Source organism: Scylla paramamosain, chromosome 23 (genome assembly GCF_035594125.1).
Source record: "Scylla paramamosain isolate STU-SP2022 chromosome 23, ASM3559412v1, whole genome shotgun sequence".
In the NCBI taxonomy this organism is placed as follows: domain Eukaryota; kingdom Metazoa; phylum Arthropoda; class Malacostraca; order Decapoda; family Portunidae; genus Scylla; species Scylla paramamosain.
The window spans coordinates 11,746,711-11,769,922 of NC_087173.1; the positions used below are offsets into that span (position 1 = coordinate 11,746,711).

Consider the following 23,212-nt stretch of genomic DNA (forward strand, 5'->3'; position numbering starts at 1 on the left):
CACTAACTGCACTTCTGATCTTGTTAACTGCATGCCACCCCTTGTCCTGCAGCCTCACTGTACAAGACTTTCTCTCACCCAAATATTGTCCGTCACCTTAACGCATGAGTATTCTCAGTCTTTCATTCCACTCACTGTTAAACTCTGAAACTCTCAACCTGCTTCTGTATTTCCTCGTCTGTGCAAGAGGGAGGTTTTAGGGACTGGCACATTCTCTCTCTCTCTCTCTCTCTCTCTCTCTCTCTCTCTCTCTCTCTCTCTCTCTCTCTCTCTCTCTCTCTCTCTCTCTCTCTCTCTCTCTCTCTCTCTCTCTCTCTCTCTCTCTCTCTCTCTCTCTCTCTCTCTCCTTAGTCTTTCTTACATTAATCATACTTATTAAAAAAACCCTGTAAGATGGTAATCTTTCAGCATTAAGACTATATTTACATGTTGCTCCTTGTGTCCAACAGATAAGTGGTATGACCTGCTCCTCATGTGTGTTTGCCATTGAGTCCAATGTGATGAAGTTGAAAGGGATCAAGTCGGCCGTTGTGGCGCTGGCAACTGAGCGGGGAAAGTTTCGCTTTGATCCAGCTGTCACCGGACCGAGGGACATCATAGAATGCATTAATGTAAGTAGCTTGCACTCTGTGTTTCTTGTTAAATTCTGGATTACTTTGTCAGTTCCACCATATTAGCTAATAATAATAATAGTAAACAGTCTATTTTGAATAAGCAACTGAGAGCTGAAATTTTACAAAAGAGGGACATGATAATGCAACAATGTTAACATACGTGAAAACATAATTAATATTAATTGTATAGTATTACTCAGATATAAACTAATAATGTTTATATCTTTATAATTGTTTATGGTCTTTTCAAGTTCATATAAGTATTTTCAGTAGCAGCAGTGTTCATTGTGTTTGCTAAAGTGAGGATCCTGTTGAGTTTTTGTGAGGTGAAATGGTATCATAAACTGAAATTAAAGATGAAGTTTGGGCAAATCATGATTTATGAATTTCCAAGTGCTTCTCCCTCACAGGGCCTCGGCTTCAATGCCTCACTCTTCACCCATGATGGCTCCAAGGCAAACTATCTGGACCACAAGAAGGAGATCATCAAGTGGAGAAATTCCTTCATAGTTTCTCTTATCTTTGGTAAGTTGGTGGGTTGTGATGGGATGATAAAACTTTGTTTCACAGCTTGCACTGTATTTTATAAGTAACTAATTGATTTTATACTTGTTTTGTTATTGATTCTGTTGTGCTCTTAATACTGCTTAGATTAATTTTTTTTTTCTTTTCTCCATGCAGATTTTTCATTTGTTCTTTTCTTTAATTTTATTTTTTCACTTAAGCTCTGAGATCTGATATTGAAAAATATCTAACCAACTTATCTACACTCCAGTATTTTGCATACTTAGTGTGTGTGTGTGTGTGTGTGTGTGTGTGTTTAGTATCTGAGTCAAGCTTTTCTCGACATATCTTCATATCTATTTTTATCCATGTTGGTCATGAAGTTCTTGATTTTCATTGCATACACTGCCTCCATATCCAAACATTATTACTTTTGTTTGAGAAGCCAGATTTACTGACATCCTTCAGGCATCTAATCTTTTCAGTGTATACTCATGACCATTTGTTCTTCCACCATCCTCTATCAGAAGGCCCTCTGCATCTTTATTTTCTAACTACCTTGCTTCTTTGAACGTCATAGTGAAATGTTCTCTTGGTTTCATGGCACAGGTGTTCCAGCCATGCTGGTGATGGTGTACTTCATGGCCATGATGGAGCACATGACCCATGAGGAGATGTGTTGTGTGCTGCCCGGCCTCTCCCTGGAGAACCTGTTGCTCTTTTTGCTGGCCACTCCTGTCCAGGTACACCCTCATCTTCATCACCTCTTATCTCCCTTTTCTACATATCTCCCTTATTGTTGCCCCCTTTTCATTATAGAGGAAGTGATGTCAGTGAAAATGCAAAGAAATACTGTAATGTTATCAACAATTTTGAATAATTATACAAATTACCATGAGGTAGTAGAAAATCAGTGAAAATACCTAGCTATCACTACCATAGAATTTATAATAACAGAATTAATGAAGGAAAGTGATGATAGGTCTGTCTATGTCTTTAAATTACACTTGTGCTTTTCTCAGTGCAGATATTTAGTTTCAGCATTGTACAGATACAAGGAGGGTTACTGGTTACTATGAGTATTTTATTTATTATTTATTTATTTTTTTTTAAATACATAAACAAAAAATGTACTTGTATTCACAGTTTATTGGTGGGCGTCACTTTTATGTTCAAGCCTTCAAAGCATTACGGCACAAGACAGCCAACATGGATGTGCTGATCATGCTGGCCACCACCATCTCTTATGTGTACTCCCTGGGTGTAGTGGTGGCTGCCATGGTGCTGCAGCAGACTGCCAGCCCTATGACTTTCTTTGACACTCCCCCAATGCTGTTGGTGTTCGTCTCCCTTGGCCGCTGGCTGGAACACATTGCTAAGGTGAGGACAGACAATTGTTGCATGTGACTATCAAAGGAGTGATTGATACCAAGATGCCTTACAATCTTAAGATGGTAGCTATGTTAAGTAGGTACAGGGCAGCAGCTGGCTGCTTCACAAATTGATACCCAGAAAACATATCTGGATATTTAAGACCATAGTAAGCCCAGATAGCAAGGATTTTTTGTCAAGATCATATTAGCAACAGTGAGTATACTCATATATGTTGATGTAAGCTATGAGAGTTTTTCAAACTTTCCTTTCTATGTTAAAGAGATCATTGTGTAATGTAGTAAATATCTAAATTGGCGAATTTTTGCATAACATATCCAGAAGTTTCTGAGAATCAGTGGTTTGCTATTCAGTTTTATGGTGTGATATCTCTAAATAGATTCACATTTGTGGATCGTCCATGACAGTGAATTAATGTTACTGGCTTAACAGGATTTGTTGGTGAATCTCATGAATAGTTCAGGTAGTGTCAAGAAATTTGACACTGTATTACTTGACTGTAATGATGCAAAAAGTAACACATCACTTTTTTTCCTCCTCACAGGGGAAGACCTCAGAGGCCCTGGCCAAGCTGATGTCCCTACAGGCAACAGAAGCTATTCTGGTCACACTGGATGAGAACAGTGAAGCAATCTCAGAGAAGACAATTGATGTTCAGCTTATTCAGAGAGGAGACATCCTCAAGGTGAGCCTCGCCTCTAATGGCACTCTGCACCACTTGTTGCAACATCTAGACTTGATCACAAATCTTTCTTTTCATTATGATCCTCCTTACCACAGTGACATTTTCTCATATTAAAATAAACTCCCAATATAACAAAAATCAAGTATAACAAACACTTTAGGCTTATCAGACAAGCCTTGCATTCAGTCAACTTTTCATCATTGTAAGAGACAAAAAATGAATCTCTCAGAGCCTCCTCAAGGCTCAAACAACAATTGGCTCTAACAAAATTAATTTGCTCTAAATGTGGTGAAATTTTGTTAAAACTAGACTGATCACTATTTGAATGCATATGTATTACTGAACAACTTTTCTTTGCATACTGACATAAATTCATTAAAATATCTCATTATAACAACCATCAGATAGAGCAAATTTTGAAAATAATGAGCTTTCCTTCTTCCCAAATAGCTTGTTAAATCAAGTATTTTATTCTACGTACTTTAGATATCTATGCAGTCCCACACAGGGTGGCTCAGAAAACGCACCACGCACTCACATACAAATTTTTTACACTCTTAGCCCAGTCATCCTCCATTGGAAAGGGACAGTCTCCTGGCCTGGGATACCTCAGTATCCCAGGCACAGAACAGCTGGCCACACACAGCAACAGCAAGACCCAACAGCATTCCCTGGCTTACCCCTGCTCTTTCATAATGATATGTTAGATAAAAGAAGAAAGAAAAGTTGTAGAGAAAACAAGCCACTCAGTGAAATTAACATGTTCATCACAGCTACATAGTTTTATGTCACACTAATACATATGTTATGTACATAGTTTAACATGGCTTGAATGGTTATAGAGCCTGTCATCTTGTTATTAGGCTATTTCAGTGTCATCAGAGAATCTGCCATGTCCATTTTCTATTAAATTTGCCACTAAGTAATTTCAAGAGAATGTGTCTTGCCAATCATTTGTTGTTTTCCTATGAATTTCCACATCCACCCAGTATTGGAAATTATTATGCAGTGATAACATTGACTCATTACTTGCTTGCAAACATCATCACCATCATCATCATCATCATCATCATCATCATCATCATCATCATCATCATCATCATCATCGTCATCCACCTCAATGATTCCACCATGGGAGAAAAGCCTCTAACCTTCATCACTCTTCTCTGTTGGCTTTCCATCAATACCAGGCCATCCATACAAAATTTCTAATCTAATTGCTTCTGAAGTTCATTGTCAGACCTGCCTTCTTTTACTACCAAGGTTGTCATTGCAGCACTCTTATTGTCCTTACAGGTGAAGCCAGGAGAAAAGATCCCAGTGGATGGCCGTGTTGTCTCAGGGGAGAGCTTGGCAGATGAATCCCTCATCACTGGGGAGTCAATGCCAGTGGCCAAGAAGCCAGGCTCTCAGGTCATCGGTGGTGCCATTAACCAGAATGGCCTCCTCATGATAAGAGCCACACACATTGGCAGTGACACAACTCTTGCACAGGTGGGGACTGTCACTAGCAAGGTTGAGTCTAGATGGCATTCCAGGAAAGAAGGTGCTTAGAGTAGTTGCCTTGAAAATTAAAGAATAACTGTGAATGAAACATCTCAGAATTAAGTCAGGATTCTTTTGTTCATCTCTTAAAGTGTTGATTAATTCAATTTCATCAGTCATTGCATTTGCAAATTAACCCTTTTCTTGTGCAGGCACTTGATTTCGTAGGCAAGGTTTTAAGTGTCAATCAAGAGAGTTAAAGAGGATACACAGGAAATGGTATCTGATGTGCAGTGTAGTTTTAAAAGAGGGAGTGAATGTACTAATCAGGTATTTGCTGTAAGGCAAATGTTTGAAAAGTATTTGACTAAGAATAAGGATGTATTTTAGGTATTTATGGATTTAAAAGAAATATGTAAGATAATTGAAAAGTTATGGACACTTTCCATTCAGTTTCACTCATATTTTATTTTAGTAGTGCACAAGTCTCCCAGTAAGTGTTCAGTGGTGTATCTTTCCTGTTTTTGGTGCTGCAGATAGTGAAGCTGGTAGAGGAAGCCCAGACCTCCAAGGCTCCTATCCAGCAGCTGGCTGATAAGATTGCTGGCTACTTTGTCCCCATGGTGGTCACTGTGTCCACCCTCACTCTCTTCTCCTGGATCGTCGTGGGTTACGTTAACATTGAGTTGGTGGATGCTGACTATGCTACAAAGGTATTTTTTATTGGTGTGACACAAGCTGAAATTATTATTTGCTGTGGTCACCATCATCCCAATATATTTTCTAGCTGCCATCCTCCGAGAGAGTTTGCTACTATGCTACAGAACAATACCCAGATGCATGGCATCTGAGTATTTATCAGCTGATTGAGACTGATGTGTGGAAATGGGTTTTCAGGAGAAAGAAGGGTTCACAAGGGTTGAGATCATCTTGGAGTTTGCATTCCGGTGTGCCATCACGGTGCTTGCCATTGCATGTCCCTGTGCTTTGGGTCTGGCCACACCCACCGCAGTCATGGTGGGCACAGGCGTTGGAGCAACTAATGGCATCCTCATCAAGGGTGCTGAGCCTCTGGAGAACTCACACAAGGTAACCTCTGTTTTCTTTGTATGGTGTTTGCATTAGATAAAATGTAAAGGAAAAGGAAAGTGACTTCTGTGTAAATTCCACCCAAGTAAATTCTATTCCACAAAAATTCAGCTGTAAAAATTTTGCCCCAGATAATTTCTCCAGTGATGAATTACTCCAACCTAATTTAATTTATTATGAAGAGAATTTAGTGGATGGAATATTCATGTGGGAAATTTATCTGGGGGAATTTATGGTATATGGGAAGTCTGACAGGAATGGAATGAGCAGGAATGAGGCTCATGGACAGGTACAAATGGGGATGCCTCTACCATAACCACTTGTTCAGGGAAATTCCCAAGAGCCTCACCCTGCTTTACCCTTTGACAGGTGAAAAGCATCGTATTTGACAAGACTGGAACCATTACTCGGGGCACACCAACCCTCACTATGATCTCCCTCTACGTGAATGAGTCCATCTGTTCCCTTGCTCAGTTCCTGGTGGTGGTCGGGGTGGCAGAGAACAACAGTGAGCACCCTATTGCCACAGGTATGCCACATTCATTAATACTTACAAAGTTGTGCTCCAGTAGTGAGTGAATCACACTTTTGACCAATTCCTTTTCCTCCCAAGCCATTGCCAAGTTCTGCAAGCAAGCCTTAGGTCACTTAAGTGCCCACTGTGATGACTTCAAGGCTGTGTCAGGCTTTGGTCTGCAGTGTGTGGTGTCAGGCACAAACCACCTCATGCAGGCAGCGAGGTCTTCTGAGATGCTGCTCAATGTTAAGAACCTCACCATTACGTACATCAACGAGTATGGGTGAGTATTGCAGCAAACCCTTGTGATAATTATTTTTTTAAATCTATTCTTTTAGAGTATGAATAATTTTTGTCTTATATTAAATTATGATATAGAAATATTTGATTTATGAATTTTGAAATTATTAACAGATAATTTTGTGTTTTGTCTTGTTTTACAAATATAGAATCTACATTTATGTAAAGTCACGAAAGTTCTTCAAAGTTATTGAAAAATGCATTGAATTGAAAGATTCAAAATCCATTGATGATCCAAATTTACAAATCTTCAATTTTAATAAGGTCAATTGCACTGTGCTTTTGTTGTAGAATTTCTATGTGATAGTTTATTTCACAAAACGTGTATAGTTTTAATACATTAATGTCCTAGAAATTCATTGTTTTCATGTGAACATAACCCAGTCTTTTGAATGCTGTATAGTATGATGAAAGTGCTTCTTCCTCATCTGTTTTAGATTGACTGATGTTTTGGATCAGTCACCTCAGCAGCGGGAAGACATGTTCCTGATTGGTGAAGTGTTGATAGACTACTCCCATCAGCCAGGCAAGTCTATGGGTAACTCAAGCAACTCCATCATCTCGGACAACACTCAGGTTACTGAACCCTACAAGGTGAGGAGCTGCAAAGCACAGTGATGTACAGAGTGCTTTTTTTAACAGTGGAACTTCAAACATCATTTTATCTTTGGTCCATGTTTAGCTGTTTGATTTCACTGCATTACACTAACAAAAGTGTCAGAGGAAAATAATTACAGCATTAAAGGAGAACAAGCATGTAATTTATAGTTAATGTTTATTGTTGGGGTGAGTGTGAATATGGTATAGTAATGTGCTGTATGTATGTTGTAGGTGAAGACTCAATGTGGAAGTTAAGGAGAGGTGCATAGAAATTAGTGCACTTTTATATATACGAGTAGGAATGCACTTGTGAGTGGATTGGTTTCAGGTTGTATAGAAATTATGTAAGATAATAAAGTAGACTCATGTAATCATCAGAATATCGTTAAATTTTCTGTTTGTTTTAAAATTTCTGAAACGGCTGCATCCTCCACCATCATGCCACTACCGTTGCGGGCTGACGCACTTCTTGCCCACTTCACTATACTTTGTGTCTTTGTAGGCTAGATTTCTTTAATTTACAGCTGTTACTTTTAGTGCTACATGTGTGACAATATGCTAGTTCTCTTAATGATGCAGTATGCTGTGTCTCTGCTTTTGTTGAGATGATTTTTGGTTTTATGGATCAGTAACAGTGGCAAACCTTGTGACAACCAGTACAAGAAAGATGATTCCATAGCAAAAAAAAAAAAAAAATACTTGTAAATCATAATAAAGTGATTTGTGAATGGAACCAGGAAAAGTATTGCCTGGTAGTGGCTTCAGGGTATATAGATTCTTGTGATAAAGATGTAATGCATAGGAAAAAATGCCACAAAGACAAAAATATTTGTTTTCTCATAGACAGAACTAACTTCTAATGACTAGATCTCTGCAGATTGTGGTATTATCTACAGTAAGCACACATTTTACAGAGCAGGTTAACTTTGTGATGTTTGAGTTGCTTTTTGCATATGTTTAACATAGTTTTATTTAGGTTTTGTAGAGTAAATCATATCAGATTAGCAAGAAATCATGTATGGCATCACCCTTACCTAATCAGCCTATTTATTATTGCCACACGCTTTACCATCAACACAAAGATCAAGAATGCAGTTTGACGAGGCTAGTCCTGTGATGGTCTGACAAAGGTGGGGTGGGGTGGGGGGGAGAAGTTAGGAGGTTAGGTTAGATAAGATTTGGTATGTTTATGGTTTAGGTGGGGCCCAGGGGGCATAAGCTAATGTTAAGCTTTTTTTTTATTATATATTTCTTATGTTTTAAAACTTAAGATTAGATCTACTAATCCTCTTTAAGATTGTTGGAATGCTGTGTACTTTAGTTGTGGTTAACTGCATTTTACATTTCAGGTGTGCACTACCTTTATATTATATTTACATTACTTTAGAGTGGCTTTCTTAGTAATTTGGTGTTTTTAGACTGAAATGTGCACTGATATCAACAAGATAATATTATGATTAATCACATGTTAGTGTTGTAATGAGGCCTGTCCAAACCAGGAAACATTGTATGCAAACTTTGCTTTTCAAGCTGTTTCCTGAATGTTTACAAACTGTTCACAAGCATTTGAGAAACAGTTTTCAGAGATGGATGGATGAGTGGATAAATGGATGGATGGATGAATGGAGGGATGGATAAGTGGATATATAGATGACAGGATGGATGGCTGAGTGAATAGATGGATGGATGTATGAGTAGATAGATGGAGTGATGGATGGGTGGATGAGTGGATGTGTATCATATAGTGTGTCGTCTTGTGATGGCTTTCTCCTTCTGATGTGTAGTTGGTGATAAAGACAGTGGAATCACATCTTGTAGCTTTGCTATATATTTGATGTAGAGCATACAGAGTGCAGTTACCTCCAAGTCTAGTGGGATCTCCTCCCAGGCCAACTCTAGTCCTTAATTTATTTAGCCCAGGCTGAGAATCATCCACCGATCACATACAATACATGTCACATGGTTTAGGAGAAAAGGGTGTGGAGGTGATAAGGGGCAACTCCAGGAAACTCCCAGGAAACCAACACACCAAGGAAAGAGGTGAGGTGCAAATAAGCATAGGTTGCATGGCCATGTTGCCTATGTGGTTGGCAAGTACACATATATATGTAAATTAATTATATATGTTACAGATGGATGGATGTATGGATAGATGGATGGATGAGTCCATACATGGAAGCAGTTTCCAAATTGTTTCCCAAATGTTCCTCAAATGTTTGCAAACTGTTTTTGAACAGTTTGCAAATATAATTTCCAGACACTGTTTTCTGGCATGAAAGTGGTTTAATCTGATCTTTTACATTTATTTTCTTACTGAAACCTACTACTCTTAATCCAGTTTATATTACCTTCACTCATGCCCTTACTTATTGTCACATTCACAGTTTTCTTACTCTCATTCTTACTGTGACAGTTAATACCTTCAGTCATTCTTACTTTTCAAATTCTCATTTATACTCTACTTCTTACTCTTTCTAGGTGCTCATTGGTAACCGAGAATGGATGAAGCAGAACTCAGTGGTGGTGCCTAAGAATGTGAATGATCAAATGGTGGAACAAGAAAACTTGGGTCGTACTGCTGTCCTTGCTGCTATCAATGGTAAGCAGATCGTGATTGTGGCAGAGTTTATGATATGAGAACAATTAGGAAGGGCTTCTCATCCCTTTTCCTCCTTTTACACCAGTTCTTTGCTTTTTTTTCTTCTTTCTCATCTCCTGTGCACTGCAGAGATACCCTTAATTCTTCCCTCCTCCAGGACAACTGATAGGGATGATGGCTGTTGCTGATACCATAAAACCTGAGGCAGCCCTGACAGTCTATTCCCTCAAGAAGCGAGGCCTTAATGTCATCCTACTCACCGGCGACAACCAGAAGACTGCCACAGCCATTGCCAAGCAAGTTGGCATCACCAAAGTGTTTGCCGAGGTCCTTCCATCCCACAAGGTATGCTGGACAGGACTGGCAGGAGAATTAAGTTATATATTTTCTGAACTGAAATAGAGATAAGTCATAGGAACTTGAAATTATTTGACCCATGATTTTCCAAGTGATATGTAAAATAAAATTTGTAGTTTATTCACCTTATGATTATTTTTTAAAATCTCTGGATTTTGTTTGGCTTTCTTGAAATCTGGAAAATTGAAGTCCAGGAAATCAAAGATTCAATACACATACTTTCTTTTATTGTATAGTATATTTTTTTGTTTTTACTTAAAAGAACTTAGGGATAATATGGAGATAACCCTAGCCTCTGAACCTTGAGTATATATAAACCTGTAAGAAACTTGTTAAACTCAACAGCATTCCTGATTTACACTTTGAAATCTGGACTGTGAAACCTGACAACAGACTATGGTTTCATATCTTATGATTGAAAATATAAACACTCCCATGAAACTCACAGTACTAAGTTCGGGGAATATGGAGATAAACTTGGCCTCTTCTCCCAAAGTTAATACTTACATATCAGATAGAATTAAAGTTGCTCCACCAGTTTTTCTCACCACCCCAGCTGCTAACTCTGTCCATGTATGGAGTATGCTTCACATGTCTCAGGGGATTCCACTCATATTGCTCTTCTAGACAGGGTGGAATCAAAAGCTTTTCATCTCATCAACTCTCCTTTAACTGACCGTCTTCAGCCACTCTCTCATTGCTGCAGTGTTGCATCTCTAGCTGTCTTCTAGCTGCTGTTTTCATGCTAACTGCTCTTCTGATCTTGCTAACTGCATGCCTGCCCTCCTCCTGCAGCCTCGCTGCACAAGACTTTCTTCTTTCTCTCACCCTTATTCTGTTCACTTCTCTAATGCAAGGGTTAACCAGTATTCTCAATCATTCATCCTTTCCTCTGGTAAACTTTGGAACTCCCTGCCTGCTTCTTTATTTCCACCTTCCTATGACCTGAATTCCTTCAAGAGGGAGGTTTCAAGACACTTATCCTTCAATTTTTGACTACCGCTTTGGACCCTCTTATGAGACTGGCATCTCAGTGGGCTCTTCTTTTTTTTTTTTTTTTCTTGACCAATGTCCCTCCTACATAAAAAAAAAGATTATCAAGTAAACTTTTTCAGTCATCATCTACATTCCTTAAACGTTTCTGAATAAGTGATACAATGTTCTACACAAGATTCTTCAGAGATTAGGTTGTTCAGAAATAATTGGGAATATACTTTCCCTATAGGTCAAGAAAGTGAAGCAGCTTCAGGAGTCAGGACACAAGGTGGCAATGGTTGGGGACGGTGTCAATGACTCACCAGCACTGGCACAGGCTGACGTGGGCATTGCCATCTCCTCAGGGACAGACGTGGCAGTGGAAGCAGCTGATGTGGTGCTTATAAGAGTAAGTTGTTTCTTACTTTAAGTTTTGGTTTGATTGATATTTATTAATGTAGAGATTTGTTTGTTATTTAGTTTAGTACTTGAATTTATAACTTAACTTTCTTTTATCATATGGCCTTCTCCCAAATAAGAAAACTAATTTATGAATATGCAGATTTTTTTTATCAATCCTCTCTGAAAGTCATTCATAATGTACTCCCTTAATTTAATTAGCTACTTGTATACTAGCAACAGCTGTGTGCATGTATGTTTGCAATGAAGGACATGATTGTGGTGATGGTTTTAAAGTCCCAGAAGTTACACTTTCTGAAGATATGATAATGGTGATTAATTATGATTCAAGGAACCAAATACATATAATGGTGGTGATTATTTAAAGTTCCAGAGATAACACATCCTAATTGTTTACAGGATGACTTGATAGATGTGGTGGGTTGCCTAGACCTCTCCAAGAAGACTGTACGAAGAATTCATCTCAACTTCATCTTTGCCTCCATCTACAATCTTGTGGGTATTCCTGTGGCTGCTGGGGTCTTCAGGCCTCTTGGCTTTGTGCTGCAGGTGAGGCCAGAAACAGAACTAGTGATAAGCTCTTCTCAGATACACCAAGAGTAGATTGGGTAGTGATTTAACTGTCTTCATTCACCATTACTGTATTTCTTCAACAGTTGTAATCATGTACATTGCAGAAAACTCAGATTTGTACCAGGCTGATAAACTGTTAATGGTGATAAGTCAATAGGACATTATTTCTTGACCCATTTTAGAATAAAAATACAAAGAAAGTTTCCAGTCCCCTCTTCTCTTTTAATACATATTATGAGATATACAAAATACAGTGGCTGTTTTCTTACAGTCTGGTCTTGTTCCTCCTGCCGCTGAAGAAAACAAGAATGTAGATTCTTGGGACAGATGTTATTTCATGCTCTTAAGATATTGAATTTTTAATTGATTAACATAAAAAGCACACTCATTTCCAGGATTCATACATGTAAAGATATTTATATCTTCATAGATTTTAGATGGAAACTATCATTGAGATTTTAGTTCATGACTTTATCCCTAAGTCTCCTTGTCACTGTTTGGCAGCCATGGATGGGGTCAGCAGCCATGGCCATGAGCTCTGTGTCTGTGGTGTTGTCTTCCCTCCTGCTCAAGATGTAAGTATGGCAGCCATTTTTATTTCACAGGGATGTCATTCAGTATTATAACTTAGTTCTAAATTTTGCAGTACTAATAGTGTATATATATATATATATATATATATATATATATATATATATATATATATATATATATATATATATATATATATATATATATATATAAAATTGATTATACAGTCTGCCAAAGTCACATTTACCTTTTTTTTTTTTTTATGAAAAAAAGGGAAAATTAAATACATTCAAATTATATATACCATGTTCCTTGACCATCAAATAAGGTAGAAAATTAATATCATATTGTTTTACCATGAGTGCATATCATAAATTACACCTATAGTGATATTGTTTGAAGTTCATTGACAACCCTTATTGTGTGTATGTGTGTATTAAGAGTGATACAGTTTGAGTTTGGTGTATTTGGCATCAGTGTATATAATACAGGATTTTGTCTCAGGTAATGTTATTTTCATCACAAGTGCTTAGAATAAATACACAACTGATAAAGCTCAGTGCCTTAAATTGTCCCTCAGGTCATGTTATTTTTAATAAAGTTTGATCATATGTTTAATAACTATACAATTGATAAAACTTAGTACTTTTACTTTGTCTTTAAAGGAATGTTATTTTTGATCAATAAAGCTAACCATATGCATTATAAATGTGCTCCTGATAAGGATCAAAAGTTTTACTTCATCTCACAAAGAATGTTATTTTCACCTAATAAAACTTGACCATATACAGAATAAATGACATTAGTCTCACAAACAAACTACTTGAATATTTTTTGGAGATTTGTGGACTTGTTTTTATGAATTGTTCATCACATTGCACACCAGTTGTCTATGATGTAAATGGTCTAAAATTTGGTTAAATTTTCCCATTTTTTATATGGAAATTAACTAAGAAGCTGAGATGCTATATCATTTTGATTTCCTGGAAAGTAAAAAAAAGATTACTTTATGAAGGTGATGACATGCAAATGATAAAACTTCAGGAAACCTACCTGTCTCCATCCACAGGTACCGGAAGCCAACCCGGAAAAGTTTATCCACACTGGAGTACCACAAGGAACAAGAGAAACGCTTTGGCGGCCAGTTTGACGATGACATTTCTGTGCACCGTGGGTTTGATGACATTCCTCGTCCTCCTTCGCCGTCTTCTGCACTCTCGAGGTATGACCACAGAGAGGAATATAGAATCAAAATTTTTATGCTGTTAATAATTTAGGTTCCAGTTGCAGGTAAAAGTAGGTAGAGATAGGTGTGTTCAATCTTAATTCTGACATGAGCATATATGTACAGATAGTTTTAGTCAAGTAGAAGGAATAGATTGATAGGGATAGACAAGGTAATTTAGAGCCAGAATCTTAGTTCAGTCCTATAATTACCTATGGGTGTTTTTGAAAGATAGGTCAGTTGAAGTAGAATAAGCACATTGCTGGGATTTTGCTTTGAGATATAGTGCAAGGTTATGAGTCTAGGCTTTCTCTATGCAGCAAAATCATGTAGACCAATGATAGTGGTTGGTATAGATGGTTTGGGATTGGGCAGCTAGACAGAAATACTTTTAGTTCAAGTTTCAAAGTGTTTATGACTAAGGCCCATATTCTTAAATGTGTTGATGTCTTGTCTATCATGACTACTTTCAACAGCCTCAACAGACATTTCAGTAATGTTTTCATGATTCTAATGTTAGTTTAACAAAGATTTTTCACTATTAATTGGGAAAACATCATGAGAACTCAGCTAATCATCTCTTTAGCCTTTGAACATAGTCTAAGTGAAAGTGCAAAGCATTTAAGAATATGAGCCTAAAGGAAATATTGTGCTTTTTATGAAGCTTCAGCACTGTAAACTGAAAATTTTTTCAGTTTTTATGCATTCCCCTTTAGCATGCTTGTATTCATTCTGATGTGCTAATAGTAATAACAATTATTTTATGTTTGCAGTGAGCTGTTTGCCTTATTGCCTTTCTCTCTCTCTCTCTCTCTCTCTCTCTCTCTCAAAATCATTAAACTTTATTGGAGTTATTGAATGTATATATGCCTGCATTTTGGGAACTTTTTTTTCTTTATGTAAATTATTTTTTGCATATATATATATATATATATATATATATATATATATATATATATATATATATATATATATATATATATATATATATATATATATATATATATATATATATATGTGTGTGTGTGTGTGTGTGTGTGTGTGTGTGTGTGTGTTATTTGCCTTTATTGTATGGCTTATGCTTGAGTTCCATGCTATCACATTATGCTTTATGTGTGATTGATGCACAAAAATATAAGGTTTGGTGGACAAAATGTGAGTATTCACCTAAATACTGTGTGGTGAGGGCATGGGCATGAGGAGATCTTCAATACAGTACAGTACCTGGCAGGAAGGGAGCCTCGGGCGGGGGCGTCGCCCGCAGCCTTCACGTTTAGGCGGCGGGGGAAGGAGGGGAGTGCGGCGCGTGGAGTACCCGAGGGCGGCCATCCACCCTCGCTTCCCGAGACAAGCACTCAGGCGCTGGGCAGCCCTCGACCCCCGCCCTCTCCCCCGCCCCCCGGCACGCCCAGGGCACCGCGCCGGCGTGTTGCTCCTCGGCCTGCCTAAAATATGCTTATTCTGTGTGTCTTTAGAGAGGAATGGCATATTATTTGGTTGATATAGAAAATGAGGAATAGGATCTCTACCATGGGTATTTGAGTGGCTATTAGTTGTGTCAATTTAGGTGTCCCATGTTAAAAGTTCTGCCAAGACCAAGATAGTACAGTCACTCAAAATCCCTTTTTGCCAACTTGGTCTGAGCAATCCTTCCAATGTGGGATGTCTTAGTTCTTCATCTTTACTACACTGGTGAGTGTAGGATAAAGCAGGCCTCCAGGCAAGATCCACTAGTTTAGTCTAAGGTCAGCATGGGTTTGTTTCTCTGCATTCAGCTTCCTAGAATTAAAATCTGAAATACAGGGAGTTGATGTCACACAATCAGCATGTAATACTGAAAGCTTGTCAAAGGAGTTACTTCAGTAACTCAAATCATGGTCTAACTATTAAAAGTGACAATGCACTCCTGAAAGTAGCATACATTCCTGGTAATGTTCCACTGCTTGTAGTCCATAGAGAAATTTACATAAGCATTTTCATTCATAATTCTGTGTTGCAAGGGTGTAGCATTTTTCTTTCTTCCATTGTGTGTTATTGTTGGTCAGAGAATGTAATCTTCCTTGCTACATAAGTTGTAGAGTTGTGGGTTAGTGTTTTGTGACAAGTTGAGGAAAGGCTCAGACCAAGGCCTCTCACTCAATCTCCTGTGCATTCTGTGATTCTGGAGGTGACCAGATGTTGATCACGCAGTTTTAGGGACACCACTAACCAGAGAGCACAGATGCACAAGACTAAATTTCATAGTGTTTTGAGTCTTGGCATCACTTTTCTAGTCTTTGTAGTGATGTTTTGTATTGTATGAACTGTGTGGGAAATGCAGATGTATGATTTTTGTTGTATTTACTCTGTTGGAAATGCAGGTGTGTTATTCTTTTGACAAACATTTCATCTGACAATATAATAATTGTTAAATCAGAGAAAATACAATGTCACTTCAGGTGATCATTAATTTTTATCACGTCATTTCTTTAGAGTGCAATTTTTATTGGTAATATTGGGTGGGATGAACCTTTGTAATGTAACTAACTTACTTATAATGGATTCTTATCACACATGTTACTAATAAGAATTTATACTTTTAAGCCACATTGGTGTTTGTGATGGTCTCTAATTCAGTGCTTCATGTTTGGGTTGATTTTAATGGGCCAGTCATGTCACATGTTGGTCTAAAACTCCAAGTTGGTTGGATCAACTCTCAGGAAACTCTAAATATACATACAGTTATTTATGATGTCTTCATAAGAAGTACCTCACTTCTATTTTTACAAGTAACAGTCCATCAGTCATCCATATACAAAATTCTAATGTGTTGCTTGCAAGTGTGTGCAGTACACAGTCATTTATTCTCTCAACCATGGCAGTGTTCCTCTGTTGTTCTTCACCTGCCAGTGTTGCCACAAGTTGGCAAGTTCAGTGCCACATTAGATGATATGCCTTGTATTTTCTACTTATTCAAGAACACTTCATGATGCAGACACTGCAAAAACCAACATGGGCAGCTTTGTAAAGATTTCATGTCCACCATTTATGACCATGCATATGTTATCTGTTACTCAGTCTTCGTTACAAACAAAAACAAAAATAGTATAAGAACCTGCATAAGTTTTTCTTTTTATTTTAACAGGAAAGTTATTTTTACATTCACAAGCTGGACTGCATCCCAAGTGGGGCGTTCTCCATGGTGTGAACTGCCAGTGATCACTAGCTGTTTTAATGTAGGACTCGGTGTACACTCCCACAGTTCTCCAGAACCAGGTCTCATGATGCATCATGATATACTCTACCTGTATGCTACAAAACATTAATCCTTTGTGTTTATGTTCACAGTATCTACAGGATCTGATGATGCACACTCTACAAAACAGTTATTATAAATTAAATATGTACTCACAACTAGATTCTTAGTGTTTTCACATTTATTTCTATAGCCTCCTGCTACATATGTAGTTTGAGAAGTTTCCCACTGGTTTTTACGTACAGGGATTAATGTTTTATCTAGCGAATCCCAAAAAAGAATAGATCAAATATCATTTGTGCTGCAGGGACACTGTAACTGCTGAAACCTTGCCGAGACGAATGGACTGGCCGATATCAGACACGCCGACTTCTTCAAAACACCAAAAAAAACCCCAAGGCGGGAGATATGAGTTTCTGGCACTGTTGTAAAACCCTGATCTTTACATGTGCTGTGGTTGATTGGATGAACATATCACGAATGAAGAACCAAGGTGTGAAAGAATGAGTTGTATTTCCATAGAAGAAAGCAGCAACTCAGGGAGGACATTGGGAGACAGGATGTCAACAGACAAGTGGCAACTCAGGGAAGATTTTGGGAGACACGATGTCAACAGTCTTCACCAGTGCCCTACTAGGATTTGGCATCAAAGCATGGTTGTTTCTTCCATATGTGCCAGGATTTATAAAGTTTTATGTTAATTGTATAACATAAATGGATAAAGTAAACTTATACAGAGAGAAAATACAGTATTCATCCCAAGGTGATGATACAACCCAAACCCAAGATAATGTGTGTAGTATTTAGTTCATTTTGCCACATTTGTTACTTTCTGCTTGATGACGGTGGTTAAAAATGTCCCCAAAATTTTATTAATTGGTTTGATAATACACAAATGATGTTAAAAAAAATTCCAGCATACTTTTTTTTTTTTTTTTTTTTTTTTTAAGTTGGCTGTTAAATATGGCAATTTTTTTCATATCATGGTGAACACCCCAATTGAACTAGTGTGATATTACAACCACTATAGCTTAATTCAATATACAGTCAGTTATCTTGGGATGAAATTTAATTAAGTTTTTAGGCTTTCCTTTTGCTAAATAGCTACAGTCGACCCTCCATTTAACGAAACTTAGTTTAATGAATTTCAGATTTAACAGACACTGTACATTGTCCAAACAAGAATCTGGACAAATGGATAAACGTCCATTATTTGAAAATTTGTTCAGTTGGTGGCAGACGGTGGGGGAGCAACGGCAGTTTCCTGCCAAACGGGAATGTAGGAGGGTTGGAGGCAGGAGTGTCAGTCTGCAGTAGCAACAGCCTTCGTCTGGTTGTGCTCACAGTATTTATACAGTCTGTTTAGTGCTATTTAGTGTTGTCAAGATGCCTAAACAGCAAGAATACTGTATCTTTAATATACAAGATACATTTAGCCTAGGCTAAGAGTGGTACTTTACATGGTGGTACAGAACATGCATTATGGTTTTCCACCATTGGACACTTTCCATTAACAGACTGTTGCTGGTCTCATTTTGTCAGTTAAATGGATGGTCGTCTGTTCATCAAGTAGAAAAAAAAGTATGTACAGTTCCATTCATGACCTGTTTTTTTCTTCTTTCTGTCCAATGTTGACTACTTTCTCACTCTATCATTCTTTATCACTCTTTTATCTGCCCGTGTATTTGGTGGATTACTTCAACAGTGATTTTATCCAGTATGTGCACCAACACAGCATTATTTTTTGGGAGTAAACCACCAATTCATATGATTGCATTATAATGTTTCCTCTGTTATGAGGAGGGACTGAAGTCTATATGACACTGACAGAAAACCAGTATTATAAATGTTAGAATTTTTATGAAACCAGAAAACAGCATTTAGTTTTTTTATTGTGAAGAGTGTCATTATGACAAGTGGCTTCAAGGAGTTTTCTGAAAGAAATGCTCCCTTGCAGTTTTTATGCACAATTTCATGTCTAGAACAGTAATCAATAGATATATACTTAAAGAAAAGTTTGTACAGTCATTTCACTGGTGAACAGTAACTGATTCCAGTGTAGTGTCATGTTGGTGTGGGTATTATAGCAGTGTATAAGCATGTTAAACTAGATGGATTAGAAATTCACATAAGAAAGTTGCATGGAATGTGTAGCTGCATGATAAGAGCATGCTGAATGAAACATTATGCTGCATCCTTTTCTTTACTTAAAATGCCTGAGTTCCTTATTGTAGAAGACTCAGTGATGGACAACAGGCACTTTTTTGGTCCTCTGCCCAACATATTTAAGCCTAAGCCAATACTGTAAGGTTTACTTTACCCTTGGTCCTCTGTGAGGTGTGGTTGTTTCCACCGGCAACATGAAAGTATTCCTTACCTCCCCAGAGTGAGAAAGAACCTTCAAGGCTTATACAGGTCGACCAAACCAGATTGTGAGTGCGCAGGCATGAGGTTTGGGGGGAAGTGTAGCTGCACCTATACCCAGAACCTGAAAGCAAGGTACTTGATGTCTTCCTTTAGTTGTCTTATGTTAGGAAAGGATTTTTCCTTTTTCAGGAGGTTTTTCCAGATCATCTTCAGATATGACTGATTTAGATTTAATTGCATAATTGTTGGGATACAGATTACATCTGAATATTTCTTGTTGATTATATTGATTGTAGTGACTGTTTATATATATATATATATATATATATATATATATATATATATATATATATATATATATATATATATATATATATATATATATATATATATATATATATATATATATATATATATATATATATATATATATATATACTTACAGTGTATGAAAGTGATTAATGATGCATTAATTCATTTCATGCTTATTGATTTCTTAAGAACTTCTTTTCATGCAGCTTTCTGCACTTGATGATAAATCACTGATTTGCACTGCCTTTACTGGCAATAAGCTACTCCAGCTGACATGTGGTGTATCTGGTTGACTGATCTTTCAGAAAATCAAAGATTTGTAGCAAGCATGACAACATTGCAGGTTCAACGCTCTGACTGGTGTTCATTTGGGAGGTGAGAGTGACGCAGAAATGGAGGAACTGTTGCCTAAATTTGAGCTAGATGAAGTTGGAAGCTTAGGGGAATTGTATGATGGTGGCAGTTTTGTGGTTGGTGATTGTGAGGAGACTGCCACACTGGAACCTTCCCAGTCTGTGGTGGTACAACTCTAACAAGTAGCACCATGAGTTTGTAAGTGCATGCACTGCTTCTTCCCTTCCTTTCCTTTGCATGATACATTCCCTTTAACTCCTACAGAATGCACTTATGCAACTGCTTCTTTGAGCACTACAAAAACTTGCAATCCTTAGTCTTAGTAACACATGCATGCAATTGTATTTATGTAACATTTTTTACATTATTTTATGCTGAAAAAATGCTGCTTAAACTAATCACTAACTAGTTAAACTTTATAAGGAACATGTCATAGCATGTAACCATTCTGACCTGTGGCCCTATCCCCAGGATCTTTGGCACATTGCGTGGATCCCGCCAAGGACACATTCCTGTTCCCATGGATGACGAGGATGGGGAAGTGGAGCTCAAGTTTCTTCCTTCATAATTGCCATCATGCAAGACTGAATGTGTTAAGTTATCAGTCTTCAAAAATGTTTTTCACCTTCATTGTGTTGTGTGGCATGACTAGGTGGGTCACTTCTCGGTGGCAGGTATGTCTTGAGAAATCTCCAGCACTCAGGATGAAATGCTACTTATGATTCAGATATTGTAAAGCACTGGAGAATTTCTTTTGATGGTAGATACCCAAGGCAAGATTCCAGTATATACTTAATGTGTGAAGACTTCTCCCTCACCATGTTCCTGCAGCAAGACCAGCTGTGTGGCCATTGTGATAGGACTCATGCACTGAGGATTTACTTAACTATGCAGAGAACATGAAGCTGCTGACAGAATGTGACTCCTTGAAAACATTCCAAGGCAAGCAGGGAGGTTAATTTAGGCAAAGAAAATATAATAATGTCACTATATTTATGGGAAGGAGTCACTTATGATGACATTATCAGCAGCTCTTTAATGTCTTCATGGTATTATATATATATATATATATATATATATATATATATATATATATATATATATATATATATATATATATATATATATATATATATATATATATATATATTTTTTTTTACTATTATTATTATTATTATTATTATTATTATTATTATTATTATTATTATTATTATTATTATTATTATAAGTTGTACATCAAGAATGGTAAGTCATGTTATTCATTGTAAGATTTGGTGCTAGGACTCTACCTGAGTTAGTACCTACCTACTGTGTCTTAACTTTTTACTGCACTCCAGTAAGCCAATAAGTAAGGCTTTCCCTCCCCTCAGATGCTACTGCATACTACCGAGTGCATGTGTGATATTGTACTTAAGGGATCTATCTAGCTGGAGTAGTGGATAGTAAAATAAGAAAGCACTATACTTGTATGTATGTCAGGGGACATTATTTTTGTATCACTTGACTACTTTTTAAGACACATTTAATTTGGTTCAGATGATATACAGTTGTAATGCGAACACATAATCTATTGTTCAGTTTAATTTGTGGATGCAAGTTAACACAAGATATGGACATCCACATTTGTAACAAGTGTTGTGCACTATAATACAAACATACAGAAAATGAGGCAACTATTTTTATTTATCATCTGCAGAGACACAAGCTACTACAAAAGAGAACATGCCCTGTTGGTTGAGATGCATGACAAACATCTGTTAAAGTAGCTCATTCCAAAAGTATGTTACTGGCATGTAAATATCTTTGTGTTCATTGTACTTAGTAATGCAATTTTCTGACATGGAAAAAAATACAAGGAAAGTGTCTACCTATTAAGCTGGGAAAGGAAGCCTTAAAAGAAAGTGTTATGAAGAAAGTTTAAGAAAGAAGAGGTGCAGCACATCGTAATACTTTGGGTAACATCAAGTAAGTGGGCTCAGTAAAAGTCACAAATATTATTTCTGGGAAGAAAGTAACAGGTGATTTAAAAGTTCTTATGAATGATAGCATTGTTTTATGGAATTTCTAGAATACTACCTTGATATTAGCACTGATAATGTTATATTGTGTACATTATGTACCAATGCTGCTTAGATATGTAAGATGTAGATAACACCATTATTATCAGAACATGTAATACAGTAGTACTAGTGACAGTAATAGCAGTGGCAGTGGTGATGGCAGCGGTGGTAGTGGCTGTGATGATGGCAATGGTGAGGGTGCTGGTGGTAGCAGAAATGGTGGTGGTGAAGTCTGTGATATTTCAGTAAATCATTTATAAATACAATCTATATATTCTGATTTAGAATATCAGATCAATTGGGTGCTCTCAGGCCACAAACATCCATGATTAAATTGAATAAATATCCAGTTTATTAACATGATTTTGAATGAGTCTTGACACTTCTTAAAATATATAGTTCAAGTCATAGGAAGGAGGAAAAGCAGTCAGCTAGTGTGGAGAGGGGTTGAAAGAAAATGGATGATGGTACAATTGAGTTAAATAAAGATAAGAGTAAATAGTGCTGGTGAGAGTGTGAAACACATGAAACATTTTATTATACCTATATAAAACAAGACAGAACAAAAAGACATCTGAATGGATGGTGGTGGTGATGTGGTCCCAATGAGTTATAATGAGTTCTATATAAACTGGATAACAGGAGAGCACTTGCATCACCACCAACACATGCAGGGATAGTCCAGAAGGGTAAGGTGATGGTTGTGATCCAGGTCCAGATCAAGACGTGTGTGTGGTGATGCTGGTAGAGATGCATGATCATTTCTTCTTTGCTTTCTTGTGATTAAACTTGCTTTGTGACTCATATTTTGAATTGGTTTGTCCACTACAGAATAATTTGTGTGAGGTTTAAGTTCTGATTCAAATTCATCTAAATTGTTGGTGCATATATTGTAATGCTAAATGATACTGATTCATTATCATCATCATAATCACCACCACCATTCTTTGTAATTCTACTGTAGGACAAAGGTATCTCTTTGTGGTGCTCAACTACTCCAGGCCACCCCACCCATCTA

General features: G+C 37.2%; 1 protein-coding gene across 9 annotated transcripts in view; it reads left to right on the top strand.

Annotated features, from left to right (window-relative positions):
- The window catches only part of LOC135112197 (copper-transporting ATPase 1-like), a 41,006-nt gene extending 19,203 nt beyond the window's left edge, over nt 1-21,803 (top strand). For 6 of the 9 annotated variants that reach the window (XM_064026321.1, XM_064026326.1, XM_064026322.1 and 3 more), the window contains exons 9-28: nt 450-611; nt 1,025-1,139; nt 1,728-1,861; nt 2,265-2,498; nt 3,055-3,195; nt 4,492-4,689; nt 5,217-5,393; nt 5,578-5,769; nt 6,139-6,298; nt 6,383-6,569; nt 7,024-7,180; nt 9,665-9,785; nt 9,943-10,130; nt 11,368-11,526; nt 11,937-12,086; nt 12,615-12,685; nt 13,711-13,863; nt 19,487-19,600; nt 20,124-20,332; nt 20,606-21,803. In XM_064026321.1, the coding sequence (XP_063882391.1) occupies nt 450-611; nt 1,025-1,139; nt 1,728-1,861; nt 2,265-2,498; nt 3,055-3,195; nt 4,492-4,689; nt 5,217-5,393; nt 5,578-5,769; nt 6,139-6,298; nt 6,383-6,569; nt 7,024-7,180; nt 9,665-9,785; nt 9,943-10,130; nt 11,368-11,526; nt 11,937-12,086; nt 12,615-12,685; nt 13,711-13,863; nt 19,487-19,600; nt 20,124-20,313 (3,003 nt within the window). In that variant the 3' untranslated portion in view covers nt 20,314-20,332; nt 20,606-21,803. Of the gene's footprint in view, nt 1-449; nt 612-1,024; nt 1,140-1,727; nt 1,862-2,264; nt 2,499-3,054; nt 3,196-4,491; nt 4,690-5,216; nt 5,394-5,577; nt 5,770-6,138; nt 6,299-6,382; nt 6,570-7,023; nt 7,181-9,664; nt 9,786-9,942; nt 10,131-11,367; nt 11,527-11,936; nt 12,087-12,614; nt 12,686-13,710; nt 13,864-17,408; nt 19,296-19,486; nt 19,601-20,123; nt 20,333-20,605 lie in introns of those variants that run through there. The other 3 variants (XM_064026327.1, XM_064026329.1, XM_064026328.1) reach the window with 3 other exon arrangements.
- The last annotated feature ends 1,409 nt before the right edge of the window (nt 21,804-23,212 follow it).